Below are 19,301 nucleotides of genomic sequence, written 5' to 3' on the forward strand. Positions count from 1 at the left end.
TATTATCACTAGTTGTAGTTTAGCTAGGTACTTAGGTATGCAATGAATTATTAAGTACCTTTTATTGCAATAATAACGTCAATTTTTGTTTAAAACACTTTTTGATAAAGAGCTGTGTTAATTTGTGCACTGTTGAGCCTTCGGCTTTGCCGTAGTCGAGTAAAAAGGTACAAAATTTACCGCGGTGAAGTAGGAATTGGCTTAAAAAAGTTAGATAATTATATTTAAAACCTATATTATGACCTATATTAAGACCATTGTCATAGGTCTCGAGTCACAGTTATTATTTGACATAAGCAATGGCCTCAAAATAGTTACACAATCGAAATTAGCTGTCAAATCTTATCAAATCATTCACTCAATGGTCTAAAAACCAATCTCATAACCATGTAATGACTAAACAATCATGAACACCTTACACAATTCGAAATTGTCGTTTGACAACTGAAATCGTCTGTTTACGCCATGAAATGAATACCATTTCCATGGTAATTTTTTACACAATCGCACCTCAGTTAGGCAGTCAGTCAGTCACCTTTCTTTTTATATATTAAAATTTATTTTTAAATTGCTGCGACATCCGGATAGAGGGAGAGACGATCCGGACCATAATATAAGCTAGTCTTTTACTACGGAACCCTAAAAAGAGAATAAAAACACAAAAAGCTCTGGTTCCCCGTAAACGTTGCCCGGACGCCCAGTTTATTTGTTCCGGACAACTGCCAATTGGTTTTATGCTCCATGCTCTACGCTAGCTACTACGAGTACCTACTTCGTCACCGCTTCGTCAGGTGGTAAAAGTTTTACTACCTCTTTGGCCTTTTGCTACCCTAGTAGATGAATTGCTTGTATTAACAAGTCTTGCACTAAGAGTGCGCGAGAGGTCGAGATGACAATCGGGGAAGGAACGCCCCGCAAACCCGCACAGCCCCTGCGCTAAGCTGGTGCGAGCTAGCGCAGGTGACGTGCGGGTGTGCGGGGCATCCCCCCGCCTCATACCTCAGAATAAGGACTGGTAGAAGTAGCCCTATTGTGACACTTACTGTTAGAGCGAGATAGCTAAATGCATTTAAGCTCTTGTTAGAACGTGACAAAATGATTATGTTTTGTCCTTATCACCGTGGCCACTTTTTTTTATTGGTCAAAATGTATTTATACGTGAGTATTTGACAAACAACGTGAAGTGTAGAAGGAATGACATTTCACAAGTAAGAAAATCTGCTTGAGCGAGAGGGACTGAGGGGGCCACGCTAGTTGCAAATCTGGACATATTATCTGTGCCCAAACGACACCATAGTATTTGACATAATGTCGATTCAGGATCAAACCGAGAGTTCCATTACTCTAGTTCACTCTGATAGTGCTCTCTCTCCATGTCGTATTCCTCATTTCTAAAGGCCCCTTTGCACTAGGGACTACCATAATGCTACTAATCACATAATGGTAGGTAGGCGAGTCTTCTTTATTTCTTGTGCAAGTAGTAAAGTAGATATAGTATTCGGACCGGGCGCAAAACATCCACAAAACTCGTCTGCGAGGTCGTAAATCAATCCGCTGAAAAAAGGAAAAACATATCCCGTACCGTGACGAAGCGAAACAACGGGAAGACCGCGTTACTTGCCAGGCTTGTCTTGTAGAAAAGATTTTTTTAGTCCGCTTTCCACAAGGACGAAATTTTCACAAGCGAAATACGGAATTAGGTTTGTTGTTTTTGTTTCGCGCTTGACTTTTGTCGGTCAGTGTTTAACTGACTGTGGTGAGGCCAAAAGGGGGTTTATGTCTTCTAGTTAACGTTCCAAAAAAAGTTCTAACAGCCAAAGTAAGAATAGTAATTCTAACTGAATATTATGTGTGTTGTAGAGTTAACGCTCCTGAAAAAATTTAAGAATTTATTTTACTAAAAATAATTTATTATTAACACTTCAGTCATTTTACAATTTTCTTACAAGCAATCAAGATGTACTGTACCTATAAAACACTTAACACGTATGTTGTATACAGGAGTTTTAAGTAACTTTGTCATACTTGCAGCTAATCCTTTAAAGTTACTTAAAATTATAAAACTGAAAGTCTTAAATAAATAAGCAAGAGTTCAAAAGTAAAAAATTGGAAAAAGTAATTCCGGTACCGGGAATCGAACCCGAGCCTCTTGGGTGAGAGCCAAGTATCCTAGCCACTAGACCATACCGGACTGAAGTTTTAGTACGAAAATTTCGTATGTATTTGTATTATGTAATATAAATTAACATTAAATTAAAATATAATTAACATTAATTTAACGTAATAAGCGTGGAAAACCATTAAATAAAAAAAAATATTCGTAAATGTGTAAAACTGAATCGTTTAAATTCAGAGAGCAATTTTTAAACTTATTAGATTAGTAGCTATAGAAAAATCAGGCAAATGCGAGTCGGACTCACACACGAAGGGTTCTGTACCATCATATTATTTTTTTTTAAATTTTCATGGTGGCTTTTTTGCAATTGGCAAGTTTATTGAAATATAGGATGTGTGGCCTAGTTGTGACAAAGTATATCAATCGATTGCGATTGTTAAGCAACGTTGACCCAAATCGGTAACTGGATGGGTGACCGACTTTGCAGGCTCAAATTAGGTCTTTTCGTTCCGTCCGCCATCGGTCACGGTTATTATAACTAACATCTGATAATAACTATAAAACCTAACAAACGAAATCTCGTTTTCTTAGAGAAAAAAAGGTACTTCTGCGAAAGGGATCTGGGAACCCAATGCATTATTTATCCACAGAGAACTCCTGCTTCTATTATGTGATTAAGTATAAAATGGAAGAAGTGAAAAATAGGGCAAACAGGTATTTTTTATGAAACAATATTCTTCTATTTTCATACAAAAAAACAAGGTTCTAAACAAAACATATTTTCTTATTGACAGTAAAAAGCAAAATCACGATCCAATCGCACCTTCAAAAGACATCAAAAAACATGAAAGTTTCCTCACAAAACAGACCATTTCATGACTCTTATTTCTATGGCGATAGGAACTAAAATTGCTCTACGTGTATACTAACGATTCTGAGTTGCCTACCGTGCAATTAAGATGCATTTCGCTCTTATTACAAAGTCGATAAGGTTGATATTGTTTTGTAAAGTATGTTGCTCTCAGTACCTTTTATACATTTGTAGTGTAAGAGCTGGTTCCACCATTTCTTCAACAAAAATCTTAAGACAATAGGTAATAATCCATATCCATGTGCCAACTAGGGGCGCAGGTTTGAATTTGAATCCCGAGGAATCACCTATAAGTTATCTACCCTTGGCAGGTAGAAAAACTCTGCTTTTTACAAAAACTTATGTGCTTATTTGGCATGATTTACAGATTTTCCAATGAAAAAATATCGCAGAAATGGTCCATAAAGATCGTAACTAGAAAGTATCTATATTCTTTCTGAAATTATGCTTTTTAAAATCCTCTAAGAAACCTTTGTTATGAAAAGTATAGGTATATAATATAGATCACTCTAACGACATAGTCCTCTAACTGCCTGTGAACGTTTCTTCAAAATCAGTTCAGCTGTTGAAGATTCTCCCGAATATACCTACAGACAGACAATAATTTTAAAATAATATGTATAAAAGACGTTTTATTGGTTTAAAACGCACCTAAGTCCGAAAAGTTAGAGTTGCGTGCCCGGGATTGAACCCCCGACCCCCCGAAAAGAATGTTGACATCCTAACCATTAAACTATCGTCCCCCAACCGCTAAACGTATTACAGGTACAAATAGGTAGGTACCTATATAAAGTACGAGAGACAAATCAGTGACCATCTCTTCGACTATCACCTTTTATACAGTTCCCTGAAAGTTGTTCTGATAAAGAAACAATTTGTATTCAATAAGCCCCGTAGGATGTAAGAGTGTAGACTTTCCAGGCTTTTATTCCACTATTCTTTTCATACTGGAAAAAAGGAATAAAGTGGAAAAGTTCGTTATGTCCTGTATTGTAACAAAAGGTAAGATTTAGAGCCAAAGATAAAGAAAATACTAACGTCCTGTTATTTCCTGTATTCCTTGACTATGTAGTTTGCACTTAACTAAGATTTCTTTTATTTGACCAAAAAAGTAGTAGATAGGTACGTTAAATACACATAAGTCCCGCAAATTGCTATTGCGCTGGAACCATGTCACACTAACGTCGAAATGACGTCATTTGACTATGCTTATTTAAGTAAAAAGATACCATCAGCTCGAAGCTTCAGTCTAGTGCTGACGTCACTAAAATGGCGGCCGCGCTCATTAGCAATTTGCGGGACACTGATTTTAGAGCTTACAGGGCGAAAAGCACGAGTTTCTTTTAACTTTTACCCTGACAAATATTCCAAAATAGCTTTAGCCATACATTAGAAGTTTAGTCCAAAATCCTAATGCAAAGCAATTAGCATTCAAGACACGATCGCCGACACATGCTAGTGCAAGCAAAGTTTAACCATTTCGCTGTCTTGTGTTTCGTATATTATACGTGCCAGCCGATTTCTGCTTTTGCAGGTAGTTTCATCATAAAACATAATAATATTAATATTCGTCATCTATTTATCTATATATATATAAAAGGAAAAGGTGACTGACTGACTGACTGACTGATCTATCAACGCACAGCTCAAACTACAGGACGGATCGCGCTTAAATTCGGCATGCAGATAGCTATTGTGACGTAGGCATCCGCTAAGAAAGGATTTTTCAAAATTCAACCCCTAAAGGGGTAAAATAGGGGTTTGAAGTTTGTATGAAAGTCTGTCAGTTTTGAAGTTAGAAGTTTGAAGATTTGTAGTTAAAATTTTTGCAATTAGCAGTATGACATATTTTATTAAGCTCATAATTATGTTAAAATCTCATTGTTAAAGATCAACTTTAAGGGTGTAAAATAGGGGTTTAAATTTGTTTACTCCACGCGGACGAAGTCGCGGGCATATGCTATCGCTGGGCATCGCGAAATTTTGCAATTAACACTAATCTATATATTATATAAAAGGAAAAGGTGACTGACTGACCTATCAACGCACAGCTCAAACTACTGGACGGACAGGGCTGAAATTTGGAATGCAGATAGCTATTATGACGTAGGCATCCGCTAAGAAAAGTTTTTGAAAATTTAACCCCTAAGGGGGTGAAATAGAGGTTTGAAATTTGTATAAGTCGCGGGAATAAGCTAGTATAGTATAAAAACGAAATACCACTCACTCACTGACTAATCACGAAATCTCAGAAACTATAAAGCCTAAAAACTTGAAATTTGGTAGGTACGTTTCTTCTAGAATGTAGGTGTCAGCTAAAAAACGGTTTTGATAAAATCCTCCCCTAAGGGGGTGAACTGGGGCTTGGAAGGTTGTATGAAAGTCCAATGTTTTTGAAGTTGAAAAATCGTCATTTAGTTTATTAGCTTTAAATAATAAAAATCTCTATAAGTCAGTTTGGGAATTCCCCCTCAAGGGAAAAGGGGGAAAAGTTTTTATAGAAAATTTGAAATTTGAAACGTAGGTTCTTTCTAGGTGGTATCAGATACCTGACAGACAGACAGAGAGACAGACAACGAAGCGATCCTATAGGGTTCCTTTTTTCCTTTTGGGGAACCCTAAAAAACAAACTTACCATCTTACCATGTCACACTCTTTTCTCTTCTTACACGCAATTTATGTAGGTAAGTGAGAACTTCCATGTCTGTCTGTATGAATCATGATGCAGCACACAAGATATAAGATAAATAAAAATTGTTACTTGTGTCTCTACATCCGCAACAAATGGAAACTTCCTGTAAAAAATCGTTCCCGCGGCCAAGGGAATTGAATAAAATAAGTATAATTTTTATCCCTCCGTCTAGACGACAAGTTAGATGAGAAAGAACGACTGCACAGTTCTTTGTTTCTACAGCTAGGGAACTGCCACTACGATAGGAGCACAAATTGCATTTATTCTCGGACTCAAAGATTTATTAGTTACTAGCTGATCCCCGCGGCTTCGCCCGCGTAGATTTAGGTTTTTAAAGATCCCGTATAGCCTATGTCACTCAGGAATAATGTAGCTTTCTACTGGTGAAAGAATTTTTAAAATCGGTTCAGTAGTTCTAAAGATTACCCCCTACAAACAAACTTAACGACATTACCTCTTTATATAATATTAGGTTTTTAAAGATCCCGTATAGCCTATGTCACTCAGGAATAATGTAGCTTTCTACTGGTGAAAGAATTTTTAAAATCGGTTCAGTAGTATAAACTGTTCTTAGTGATGAAATCATTTATTTTGATAAGGATTAATAGCATGAGTAAAATAAACGCGTTTAAATGTAGTCCAAAAAAAATTCAAGATTTTTAAATAAAAAAATGGTTGCTGTGCCTCACTCGACATAGATGGGTATAGTGTGTCGCGGACTTTTTTGTAGATATTTATAAGATCTACAATTAATTAGAACATTTTATGGTTCTATCTTTTATAGTTTAGGCAGCGTACGCAAAATAAGTAACTTTTCTGGTTGATTTTTTACACCTTGTGTCCGAAAAACCCAAATGTCTTACGGAACCCTATTTTTTTCCAAAATAAAATATAGCCTATGTTACTCGTGGATAATGTAGCTTTCGAATGGTGAAAGAATTTTTAAAATCGGTCCAGTCGTTTTTGAGCCTATTCAGTACAAACAAACAAACAAACAAACAAACAAACAAACAAACAAACAAACAAACAAATAAAGTTTTCCTCTTTATAATATTAGTGTAGAAAAGGCACCCTAAAGTGTAGTGTGGATAGGTACCACAGATAACCAGAAACCTACTCCGTGGTTGATACCTACCTATAATTTATTTCAACTTGTTTATAAATTTCTACAAAACTGTACCTAAGTAGGTACCGTTTTCTAGCAGACTAGCGTCGACATTTCACGGGTGAGCTTATTAATATTATTCTATACCTACTTACCTACCTACCTATCGTAGATTAGTATTCTTGAGCACCATTAAAAAGCATAAATGGGTTGCACTGGTCAGTATTAAAATATATTCATAGCTTATAATAAAGGCTAAGTATAAAATTTTGGTTGAAAGTTAACAGATTCCAACAAGTTATCAATCGATTTTCTTGTAACCTGCAGTTATAGATAAGGCTGGCTAGCTTTAAGTTTTATTGTATAGCCATGTTTTAATTTGATCTTGTAGCGTAGAAAGATAAGCACGCAAACACATGAACTTTATTTTTATAAAGAGCTCACAACGTTTCATATAACAAGTACATTTAATTTTTTTTTTGCTATCCGACCACAAACCATGACGAGATATTATTAAACATTTTACAATAATGAATAATAATCTTTAAGAAACGGTGGCAACTGTGTAGGAAGAAACTGTAAGGAATCCCATTCATCTATTTTTTTATTACCATGTGTGAAAGTTCTTATTTCTACGTGTTTTTCATTTTTTTCAATATCGTCCAAGTCCCGCTGGCATAGGCTTGATATTTCCAAAATTTCATTTGATAATTCCTGATATCTATCAATGTGATAGGGACATACTGCAGACTGAACTTTATTGTAATTTCCATCTATAGCCGTAGGCTTTTTAGAGATGGGTTGACAATGACATCCACGTGGCTTTATAACTATATGAGGTAAGTCCTTTATCAATTCATCTTTACTGTTGATATTATTATTAGAATCATCGGCGATTGAAGTATTGGTTGCAAAACCTTTGTTTTCAAAAAATATTTCAGCATTTCCTATTACCCATTCTTTTGAGTCATGACTGATACTATCGCAAATGCATTTACTTTCATCGCATGAAGTTTCTTTGCATTGACCTTTACAATTAGTTGTAGTCGCTTTACTGGAAGCAATTTTAGTTTTATCGAAGTTTTGAGATAATTTTGTTTCTTTGTTGACGTTTTTATTATCTAAGCTTTCATTATTTGTCAACATTCCTTTTGCTGTATTCTTGTTTGTGAGGATATTACCTGAGTCCGTTCGTTTTATAGGAATAATCTCTTTGAAAGAACTGCTACTTGTATTTTTCAAATTATTAAAAGCGCTCTTTGATTCTTTATCGAACACAGCTGTGTACTGGCCCGAATTAGTTTTTTTAAGGACAGCCTCAGATTCAATAACATTTTGATTATTTTTAATATCAAAGTTAACTTTTCCGTATAAATCAGAGAAACTGCTAGATGTATTACTTAATGTCTGTGACTTTTTTGAATCTTTTCTTTGAATTTCTCCGTTAGAATATGACAATTTGTTCAAAAGGTCACTCAAAATTCGAGGGGATATTATAGAGTTTTTCATTTTCATGATTTCAAACTTTGATCTATTTTCGCTAACGACAACGTTTACTTTATTTCCTGAATAGGATTTAACTAATAGCGCATTACTTTCTGAATGGTCTTGATCATCGATATCAAAGTTCAAGATGAAGTTTCCGGAATTAGTCCTTACAATACGAGCATATTCATCTTCATTTCTCAAACAATGATCGTTAATTGCTTGCATATAATATTTTTTGAATTCTTCATCAATAATTAATTCATAAACGCCAGAGTCAGTTTGTCGCATTGCAAATACTACATTGTTAGCAGTATGATCATTACTTGTAACAGTGACTTCAAAGAATTTGCCGATATTTTTACTTTTTGTTTTGCAACAACTTATTTTCTTATTACAGGTCGTATTGAGGATATTTTTTGTTAAATTTACCTGTGACGCATCTTTTTCACTGCTGCATGACTGAGTCTTCACTTTATTTATTGGTTTTATAAAGTGTGACACACACTTTTTGTTAGCTTTTTGATCATATTCTAAAATTATATTTTCAGATGGGGATTTCTCAGCTAAAACTATATTGTTGTTGCAAGATTTGCAATTTTTTCTACATAAATCTACCGATATCTTACCAGAATTAGTTTTTTTAAACTCTACAAATAGGTTTGGACTATCTAACATTTTTTCAGCTATTGATTTTACGATTTCTTTATCTAGTACCACTTTCAAATCTTCTGAAGAAGTCTTGATAACAGTAGGAGATACATCATTCAACACATTTTTAATCTTATGCATACTGGCCTTCTGTTCATTACTAACCAATTTATTGTCAGTTTCTCGAACTAAAATATCATTAATATTTGATTTATCAGTGTTTTCATCAATATGTTTAAATACTACAGATTTCTTGGTTTCTGCACATGTTTGTTTGTCACCGGATAAAGGTATTTCTACTTTCATTTGTTTCGAATCTGTAATTTTATGAATTTTCAAAACAGTAAAAGCCATAACCTTACAATATACAAACCAAAGCAGCTTAAACATAATATGGGAGTACAAAAGAAATGAAAGTAAGTTTTAACGCTGCCAGCGTTCTGGGCACCCTGCCTCGTTGCGGTGGTTTAGATGATATTTTCGATTTGTAATTTTTGTGTTCTAGAATAAGTTTGGTATTTTTGTTTTTTGTATCTTCCTATTAAAGATAGATTTATAAAAGTAAGTTTTTAAGTAGTTTTTTTTTCATTTTTTCTGAATTTGGTGATTCGACAAGATAAACGCGATTCCCTAGATCAATTACTTTCTACTTAACATGAACAATGATTGCAAGTGCTGCATCATTATCATGTGTCCATCCACAAATTATCTAAATTTTATTGATTTTAAATATACTTATTCGTGGGTATATTTATTATTAAGGAACTTGAAACTTTGTCTATTTCCCCACCATTGTATGTATGGTATATGCATGCTATGGTCTAGTTTTGATATTTTAATGAAAACGTTGAATTTCTTCCTTTCAATCAGGAATCGATTGATCATCAGATCTTCTCAGTTTGTTTTAATCACCTTATTAATTATTGCCACAGTATTAACAATGCTTTTATAAATTATTTCTGCTTTATACTTTAAATCACAGTCTTCATATGGAGGAATTTTAGTTTATTTATTGGCTTCATGATTGGAACTAATTTAGTTTAATTTTTTCTTCCTTCGTGTATATTATTTTGTGTCTGACTGTTTATCTTATTCAACTGATCATAGAAAAAACTAAGAACAAAATATTATTCTTAAAAGGGTGCTGCCGTTCTTATGTGACGATTAGTTTCATTAAAATAAAACCATCATACGTTGTTTGTGATATTTATTTTAATAATTTTGTGAACATACAACAAATTTTACTAAATAGATGTGTACAAAAAGGATCAGTTGATACCAATATTTACAGAACTTAAAAATTCAGAACTCTCAGTGTTTTATATTTAAAGACCCAGAACTAATCATTGTATAACTTACTTTCTCAATCGGGGCTACTTCTGTATATCTTCCCATAACTTCCTCAATAATATGCTCACGAGGTTGACATCTTAAATCTAAAACGACATTTATATCACGTAACATCAACAATTGATATAACTTGTACTCCCATATTAGCTAAAATTGCAATGACAATATTTCTCACCTTTGTGACAGACACATGAAATTTGTGGCACACCGCTGCATCGGCAGGCAATCTGAAAGTAATAATTTAAAATGACACACTATTTTAAGAAACTTAGATACGGTTTAGAAAAATAAGCACATACTAGTAAAATACCAGAAACAAACTAGGACGAAGATAATTTATAAATAATTATTTTATAGCCTTAACAATACCACAGGTTATTCATCAATAATGTCATGAATTAACCTGTCGTTCAAATAAATGGAAAACAAGGAATATTCTTGATCCTTATTCGACAATTTCTATGAAGTAGGGGAAGATGCTATGATTGTTAAATGCTGAATGAGTGCGTAGAAAAGAAAAATAATTACCTGATCATCTAATATCGACGTTGCAGGCGAAAAGGAAGATTGTGCATCTGGGTCTCTTGAAGAAATCAGAATTTCTGGTCCAAGAACGCATTGTGCAGCTCGCATGTTCGAGAATTGACAAGTTGGCCCTTGGAAAGTTAAAAAAATACGTAATATTTACCATTCAATTGGAGGTAAGTAAACGTAACCCTATCTAACCAAAGACATAGGTACAAGATCAGCTATCACATTAACAGGGTGAGACCAAAAACTATAACTAGCAGAATGTGTGGAATGTGTTGGTTAACTCCAAATTAGATCTAATAACTTGAGATATTTTAAAAATAAACGGAATTTGTTCGTTCGAGGATTGATGATGGGCCGTTTCGTGTACGTAAATGAATTTGTCTATCATACGAAAGTAATGTCCTTCTTACCTGCATCGCTTGATCTTATTCTATGGATTCTACTGTCTAAAGATGTATCCAAGACAAAAAAACTGACGCAACAAAAACTAAAATTTTAAGTAACTAAATAAATTTTGTCAAAACGTTAGTTCCGTGGGTTCAAATATTTTTAATTAATCAAGATTATGGATCCCTGAGCTAAAGATTTGTAATTCACCTTGGCAAGGGCTTGGTCTCCAAGCTGCAACCTCAGTTCCAACAGCATTTAGTATGCCGTACATCGTACAATCTGGACCACATAGAGTGGAATCTTTTTGTGGGCACACGATCACTTCACCCTGAGTCACGGTAAGTTATTAATAACATGAACATATAAAAGAAGAACAATAACCAATTCAAGTAGATAGATTAAAATAGCTGTCAGTTACTTCAAAAACAAAATATGAAGAATACCGCCAGCGCAGCTGGAAATCCTATTTACTGTACTAATTACAACTTTATTCGAAGGTAACAGAGTCGAAATAAATATACCTGTGAAAGTCCGCAGAGAGGCACTAGGCTACATTTGTAGATCTAATTTTAGGGCTAAGTTGTTTACGCCAAAACTTTATAGATTTTTCACAAATCAAATAACATTACGTCGCTGTTTTGTTTTGAATATTAGGATTCTAAGAGTAATGTCAAAAAAATCTAAGTAATTAGTTTTGGTAAGTACTTCAACAAGTAGTTTACAATGTTTGTATTTAGGTCCATTAGACGATAGGTTTGTTTTTATGTCGGTTTTGTTGTTAGTTGTGACTGACTGATAACGGACGCTCAATAATGATGCCTGATGTTTACATGAAAAGTATATCTGGACGATTCTCTGCTCCTGACTGCAATATGCGATGACTGATAATAAATAAATAATCATTCATGAATATTATGATTAATAGAATTTTAATATTATAGAAGAATTTAGAATCTATCGTCTAATTGGTCTTTTTGTCCAATGGACCCCTTACATATTCCATACAATTTTATGTAGTATATGATAAAGAAAATATTATTAAAATATGAATGTCTTTATGAAAATTGTATGTCTCTTACTGGATCATCTTTATCAGCTAGCTCTGACGGGGGAGGAGATGGCTCGGTAACCGGTAGAGGTGCTTTCTCGACACAAATACACGCGTCGAGTACCTTTGGACAGTTGCACTCGCTGGTACCACCCCAGCGTTTGCAGGGTTCCTTTGGAGATAATCATTTGTTTAAGCGTAAGTCATCAAAGCAGGATAAATTATTTAACTATTTTTATAAGTTATTAAAATGTTCCCTTATATAAAGCTTGCACTTGGATATAGATCACAACGCGTAGAGGCTTATTGAGAGATTTAATCTTTATAATAACCTAACTGCAATATTAACTTGATTAGGGCACAATTGCTATTGTAACCACTTAATCAAAATATCGACCTAAAAACAAAAGTATTTAATAGTCGTTGAGTCTCGAGTCGGAACAAGACTGGCTTAAAAACCTTCAAACACCGGTATTTATACAAATCGATTCAAGATGGCTTCCCCGCCACAGATCGCGTGACATCGGATGAGTCAAATATTGTCTAATTCATTAAACTAACTTCAATAAGCTAACATTTGCAGAAATAATTTCATCGTTAACAGCCTTTTTAAATGTAAAAATAAGATCTAATGTAGAATAATGCTTCTGATAGGTAAGGGCCTCCTATTTTATAATCAGCGTCAACAGATTCGTGAACTTGATAGCCAGTAGGTTTCGTCTACAGTTATGTGAGCCGCTGCTGCAAGGTTTCAGCTGGAGAACTATACTGAGCAATGGTTCCGATAAGTTTAGTTCAGTTTTATTTACTTTAGTTTCATTTACATAAGTTTAGTTTATTTTATTTGCATATAATATATTATGTCCCGCAATTGATGTATATCGTTTGAAACGACGATGGTGATCATTGTTAATAAATGTATTTTCAAGTCTAAGAATATGGGGAAATCTAAGTAGTAATTGACTTTACCTTTTTAGCTTCAGTCCCCTTATCAACTTTCGGTGGTTTGGCTATTTTAACTTCTTTAAGACAAAGCATCAGCTGTTTGTATGTTTCTGCATCCATCTATATTCAAAATAAGGTTTGATTAAAAAAAACCATTATTATATTATATTTCAGAACTTGTCTTATGTTATTAATTATTAATTAAATTATTGCATTTATTTCATATATTTTTACCTCACATCTCGTCTTCACAGCACCCCCAACGATTGTCAAATTCAAATTCTTTTCAACAGTAGACAGAATAAAATCCTGCAGAATTTTCCTCGTCCCATTATTTAGTTTACCGTTTCTGCTTTTCTTTAGACACTTCAATACTTCATCAGCTACAGCTTTCCCATGCCCAGTTTTGACTTGTCTTTCTAATGATGTGTACATATTATCAAATACATTATCCAGAAATTTTTGTTTAACCGTCATGCATACACAATCCATTGTATGATCGACATTACAGTGATCCCCTTCATCCAAACAATTCCTTTCTTCCAGGCATTTTGAGCAATCGGTGCAAAACTTTCTATTATCGGCCGTGTCAACACATTTGTGGCATTGTGTGCACCTAACTTTGAATTCAGCAATTTCTTTGTCGATGGCTTTTATTTCTTCCTCAACAGATTCCTGTTTGTTTCTACATTTATCTTTGCACTGATCACAATTTTGAACGAGCAGTTCAATTTCTAATAGCAATGCTTCTTTCTGAAATGTGAGGTAATTGTTGTTTTTATTAGATTACAAGCAAGCCGATCTTTTCCAATGGTAAGTGAAGATCAGTATTATGTCCGATGGCATAATATATGGGTAAAGTTATAGTTAAAAACCAGTCAGAATTTGTAAACTTAATGGTATTTGCTAACTTTTTATCGTCAGTCGAATTTCACTTTAACCACCTGTCATATAACTGAACCCGATTCTGAAATCCCTAATCAGTTTTCACGCGGAAACGTATTGAACGATAAATTGCTAGGTTTTATTTTTAAAAGCAATCTTTCTTCCATCTCAAGGAGGGAAAACTGTATTTTGGAATACCATACCTCTGCTTGCAAGTCCTCATTTTCAAGTTTTTTCTGCAATAACACTTTGCAGAGTATCTGTAACTCCTCTCTAGCTTCTTTTATATACTTTGAACCTTCTCGTTCTTTCGCTAACTTATGTTTCTTTTCCTCATCTATTCTTTTTTCTAGCTTCTTAACTTGATCTGCTATCTTTTTCATTGTAACCTGAAGACACAATACGAAAAATAAAATGACTGACACACATACTAAAGATTGACAAACTGACATTGCATCAGTAGTTGCCACCATCTTTTTAGCCGAACCCTAATAATCAGGATACCAAATAAACATAAATTATTATAATAATGGATAGTATAGAGTAGACCAGAAGGGCGATTGTCTAAAACCTGCATCAATCATTATTACAATCTCAATTGTTCTGATTGGCTAAATTTGTGCGATTCTTGTTGCAACAGTGCATTGTAGCCAATAGTGAGCGAGCGTTAACCAATCAGAGATTATTGCGATCGTGACATTGTAGCTGTCATTCTCCCGCAATCGCGCAGCAGGGTACACATCGCATATTACGAGTAGTTTGTTCTCACTGGCTAAGAAACATTGGCCATGTTTGTAGTTAGATGGATTCTTTAAAAATCCGATTTTGGTGTTTGCCCTCTGAAAATGTGCTGTCAGTCCCGGACCCCGATTAATTTACTTTGACCTGATGGTAATAATTTTTAGTCTAACAGTCAAAATATTGTTCGTAACCTGAGCTAAGTATTCGTTCATTTAACCGGTTGCAAAAAGACTTACTTATACATAAAAAAGAATAAACTTGATGACTGGCTCACCAACGTAGATATAAGTCCCGCAAATGGCTATTTCACTGGAACCATGTCTCATTAACATCGAAATGACGTAATTTTGACGTCAGCCGAAATAAAAATATACCATCAGCTCGAAACTCCAGTCTAGTGCTGACGTCACTAATGGCGCCCACGCGCATTAGCAATTTACGGGACGTATACAGCCTAAACTGCTGTGTCTAGAAACTTCAGATGAACATGTAGATAGGATTTCCAGAAATTCCACCCTATCAAAGCCAGGGCTTAACTTATAAAGACTTGACATCTTACATCTGAAGTCTGCTTTTTGGAGCCAAAAGATTTTTTCACCGCTTCGAGATCAGTTTTGTTGCTTTCAATACGTTTTTTGAAATTCTCAATCTCCATATTACGGCATTTGATGTCACTTGTTTTTTCATTTATCTTTTCTTGTATTTCTTGATAACACTTATTTATGTTATTCATTTGAAATTCTAGGTCTTTCTTACTCTTCCGCCATTTCAAGTTGCTGCTTTCAGCTTCTTTTAGCTAAAAATCAAAGTGTTGTATATATTTTTTTATAACACAATATAATATAATCAGTTGTTTTAAGGGTAGTAGCCTAATTGGACAGAGCATATTATAAGTCGAAAAACAACGTCGACCCCAGCGACTAACTAGATACTTAGGTAAGACGTCACGACGTGATTATCAGGTGTTAGGCATAATATCTGAGATCGACAGCTTAACGTATTATCAAGTACATAATATTTGACTACTAATACTACTAAATACAAGACTTTGAAGGTCTGAATTTGATCTTTATCGGGTGGATACCCGATAAAGATCAGATTCAGACCTTCAAAGTCGATCCAGCTTAGGGTAACGTTGGATAACCAGGTGAGGTTAGCCTGCACAATCGAATGATATTTGCTGATCTGCACACACCTTTCTCCATTTTAATTTATCTACTTCATACTAAATTTTAATAGAGCAACTACAGAGTTTCTTGCTAGTTTTCCGCGGTAGAAAGGGCATTCCGAACCAGTAGTAAATTCACTTGACCATTCGAAAGCACTTTGTAAAAATTTATTTGAGTAATTATTTTTTCTATTCGTATTTTTAAATTAAGATATTATACCAAAATGAGGACCTGTTCTAATAAACCATTTTGTCTTTCTAGAGATTCGGAGATTTTATTTTTATACGCTTCTTCCATACACGACCACATACAGTCGGCTTGCTTCAACAATTCCACACCATCCCTTTCTCTCTGTTCTAGCTGTTGTATCTGCTCTTGCAACTCCTTCTGCCTGTCTTGCAACTGCTTGACTTTCCCGTGACATTTTTTTTCAAACGAGGCAGCCTTTTAGAAAAGTTTTCGGAAATTAAAAATAGGAAAGGGTAGGGTAATAAAAAATATATTATTAAGAGTGTATTAACTTTATCTAATTACAATTTTAATAATTACTTGACAGCTAATTGAAGAAGAAGAAAATAGTTTAGGTATTGCATACACAAGTTCAATGTTCTCAAAGGTGTGTGAAGTATGCCAATCCGCGCTTGGCCATTGTGGTAGACTATGGCCAAAACCCTTTTCACTACTTACGGAGCGTTTATGGTCAGATGTTTTATTTGCAATATATCGTGAATTTTTACAAAATATAGGATTTTTTTTGTGGTATCATATCACTGATCATCAGTAGGTACTATCACCTGTCTACGTTTTTGCCGGCGTTCTGGTTACAACATGTATAGCCCCAAATGTTAACATAATAATCATTTCTAGCAAAATCTAGCAGTATAAGTAAGCAGGCTTTGTTTTCAGTTTCACTTACTTCTTTCAAATTGCACAATACTTTGTTGAGTGGAATATTGTTCTGGCTCATTGTACTCGAAGTTGTGGATTTTGATGAACCACATTGCGACTTTTTGCCTGGATTCTCGCTACTTATTCTACAAACAAGTTTAACAATGGAATTCATAGTCAAGATAGGGGCTTCTTTAGTGGACCAATCAGATGACATGTATCATAATCAACCTTAATGCATTGCATAAAGGTTGAACACATGTCTGAATGGTCCCCTAAAGAAACCTTTATCTTCACTATGAGTTCCAGTGTCAGTCATAACAAAAGAGGCAGATTATCCCTAAGGCAAACTAGGCACGAGCCTAGGGGCGCGGGGTTACGAAGGGGCGCACGCGATCTTGGCCATTACCCGACCTACCTAATTATCCCTACTGATATTATCTTGGAGTGCCCAAAACTCCCTGTTCTTTACTATACCGAAGTGACATGACGTGACGTTCTTCACTCGTTCACATAAATGTATAATCACCAACTACCAGCTATGCAATAAGATTCCTCGTCCTTTAGAAGTTAGTTAGTAAAAAATTTAATATGGCTGTTAGAGGGGCGCCTATGAAGTGCTTGCCTAGGGCGCTCTCGACATTTAATCCGCCTCTGTGATAACACCGATATTCTTTGCGTAAGTAAGGTACTAGTCTTTTTAGATGAAGCTACTGTTTGTAGTCAGTTCAGTAATTTCTTACTTTTTTATTTTTCTGAGGGCTTCCTGTTTTTTATCATCATTATCACAACAGCCCGCCCTGAAGCAAGTGATATGTTTTGATCCAAACATGCCATTTCTAACTCCATCGACTCTCATTCGTTTTTGTATTGCTTGCTGTTGAGATTTGAAAAAATAATCAATTAATTGATACTCTCGAATACAACTCTTTACAATCTGAAAATGTGAACCAGAACCTTTTAAGTAACAATTCGTTTTTCGCCCGACTAAAGGGGTGAGTGACTAATGAGTTTGACTCACAAATTAGTCATTATTTTGACTAATTTGTTAAAATTGGACACTTTCAAGTAAAGATTTTTATATTATAAGCCTGTGAAGATGATACTGCTAGGGGCGCAATTTGAATGCCAAATCTACTTTGTCGCATTAGTTTACAAATTGTGAAAAACCAAATTAAATTTGAAATTCGTGAGCAAACTTGTGTCTTGGGCCTTAAATAATTGCTGGTTTTGCTAATAGATATATTTAAAAAACTACATACAAATATTTCAAACTACCGTCAAATCAACATCCGGATCTTCTTTGAGAATGCTCCAGAAGTCGCACATCAACTTGATGCCGGGATCGTCGGTTGACGCACTCTCAGCGTGGGGGTTGCTAGGTTGGTAAGACTTGAGCTCTTCGATCAGATCATCTAACGCCTTGAAACGTCGGCTCAGACATTCCGGTATGTCACGCATTTTTCTAAATCAAGATCATTAATTAAAAAATGTAGTCTGGTCCAGTTCTATAGAACGATTATGATGATGGGTTGTTGGTTTACACTCTACGGCTAAGTATAGTAAGTAGGTACACGATAGGTCGAGATGAAAATCGGGATGGGGACGCCCCGCATACCCACACACGGCACACCCTACCCCCGCGCAAACCCGGTGCGGGATAGCGCGGCTGACGTGCGGGTGTGCAGGGTATCCCCCGCCTCATACCCTGTTTGCCATCTCGACCTGTCGTGTTACCTACTTACTTGGTAATTATTATTGTACCTACTTAATTATTATTATGTTCTTGTTCTCTTTTTAACATCTGTAAAATGATTTTGTTTCAGTATTTCCAAGTAAATAATAATTTCATCATGGTCTTTACGATTTTGCATTATTTTGTACCTATTTCCTAAAATATTGGCATTGCAGTTTGCAGGTTAGGTATTACCTATTGACGGTTATTTAGATTTTTATCAAGAAGACGATATTAGAACTGCAATGGCCAGTTATTAAAAAAGTCGGACCTACCCATGATAAAACTTAGAAAGAAAAGTGACTACCCATGATAAAACTTAGAAAAAAAAGAAGACTTCAAAGCCTGCACCGAAGCAAATTCTGTTGCTAAGTTCAAAAGGAAAGAAGGAAGGAAAGGAAGGAAGCTGTTTCGAAAGGAGCTTTTGGTTCATCAACATCTATAGCTGTCTTCGTCACTCAGGATTCTAGATGCAACACCCTCGCTGCGCTCGGGAGTTCCTCTAGACTCCCACGTTACCATTACACTACCCCCTGTTGAATAATCTACTATTAATCCTTTGAGTCTAGACTCTAGAGTAAATTATTGCAGAACGAGGAATGTACCTACTTATATAATTATTTATTTTGTTGGTGGTGTATTTTACTTTATTGTACTTGTAATATTTTTCGCTTCTATTATAACATTTTCGCTTTC

The 19,301-nt window shown here is 34.9% G+C and overlaps 1 protein-coding gene and 1 non-coding gene across 2 annotated transcripts; both read right to left on the reverse strand.

The window, feature by feature from the left end:
- Nucleotides 1–2,119: 2,119 nt before the first annotated feature.
- On the reverse strand, nucleotides 2,120–2,191 carry TRNAE-CUC (transfer RNA glutamic acid (anticodon CUC)). Its single transcript has one exon. It is a non-coding gene; the product is annotated as a tRNA-Glu (tRNA).
- Nucleotides 2,192–10,223: 8,032 nt separating this feature from the next.
- Nucleotides 10,224–18,331, reverse strand: LOC117986700 (myosin heavy chain, clone 203-like). Its single transcript, XM_069501719.1, has 13 exons — nucleotides 18,149–18,331; nucleotides 17,614–17,747; nucleotides 16,899–17,016; nucleotides 16,214–16,426; nucleotides 15,373–15,609; nucleotides 14,276–14,461; nucleotides 13,422–13,940; nucleotides 13,212–13,307; nucleotides 12,274–12,414; nucleotides 11,402–11,522; nucleotides 10,799–10,926; nucleotides 10,446–10,497; nucleotides 10,224–10,356 (listed from the first exon to the last, which is right to left on the reverse strand). Exons 1-13 carry the CDS (start codon nucleotides 18,329–18,331, stop codon nucleotides 10,232–10,234), a joined length of 2,253 nt encoding a protein of 750 aa, XP_069357820.1. The 3' UTR covers nucleotides 10,224–10,231.
- Nucleotides 18,332–19,301: the final 970 nt, after the last annotated feature.

Source organism: Maniola hyperantus, chromosome 11 (genome assembly GCF_902806685.2).
Source record: "Maniola hyperantus chromosome 11, iAphHyp1.2, whole genome shotgun sequence".
Lineage (NCBI taxonomy): Eukaryota > Metazoa > Arthropoda > Insecta > Lepidoptera > Nymphalidae > Maniola > Maniola hyperantus.

Excerpts from the sequence above, each read along its gene's own strand:
- LOC117986700 (XM_069501719.1), bottom strand. The coding sequence starts at position 18,331 with ATGCGTGACATACCGGAATGTCTGAGCCGACGTTTCAAGGCGTTAGAT. Across the intron at positions 16,427-16,898 it reads TATTGTGCAATTTGAAAGAA|GCTGCCTCGTTTGAAAAAAA; the intron begins GTAAGTGAAACT and ends CTTTTCTAAAAG. Across the intron at positions 10,357-10,445 it reads TTCATGTGTCTGTCACAAAG|ATTTAAGATGTCAACCTCGT; the intron begins GTGAGAAATATT and ends ATGTCGTTTTAG.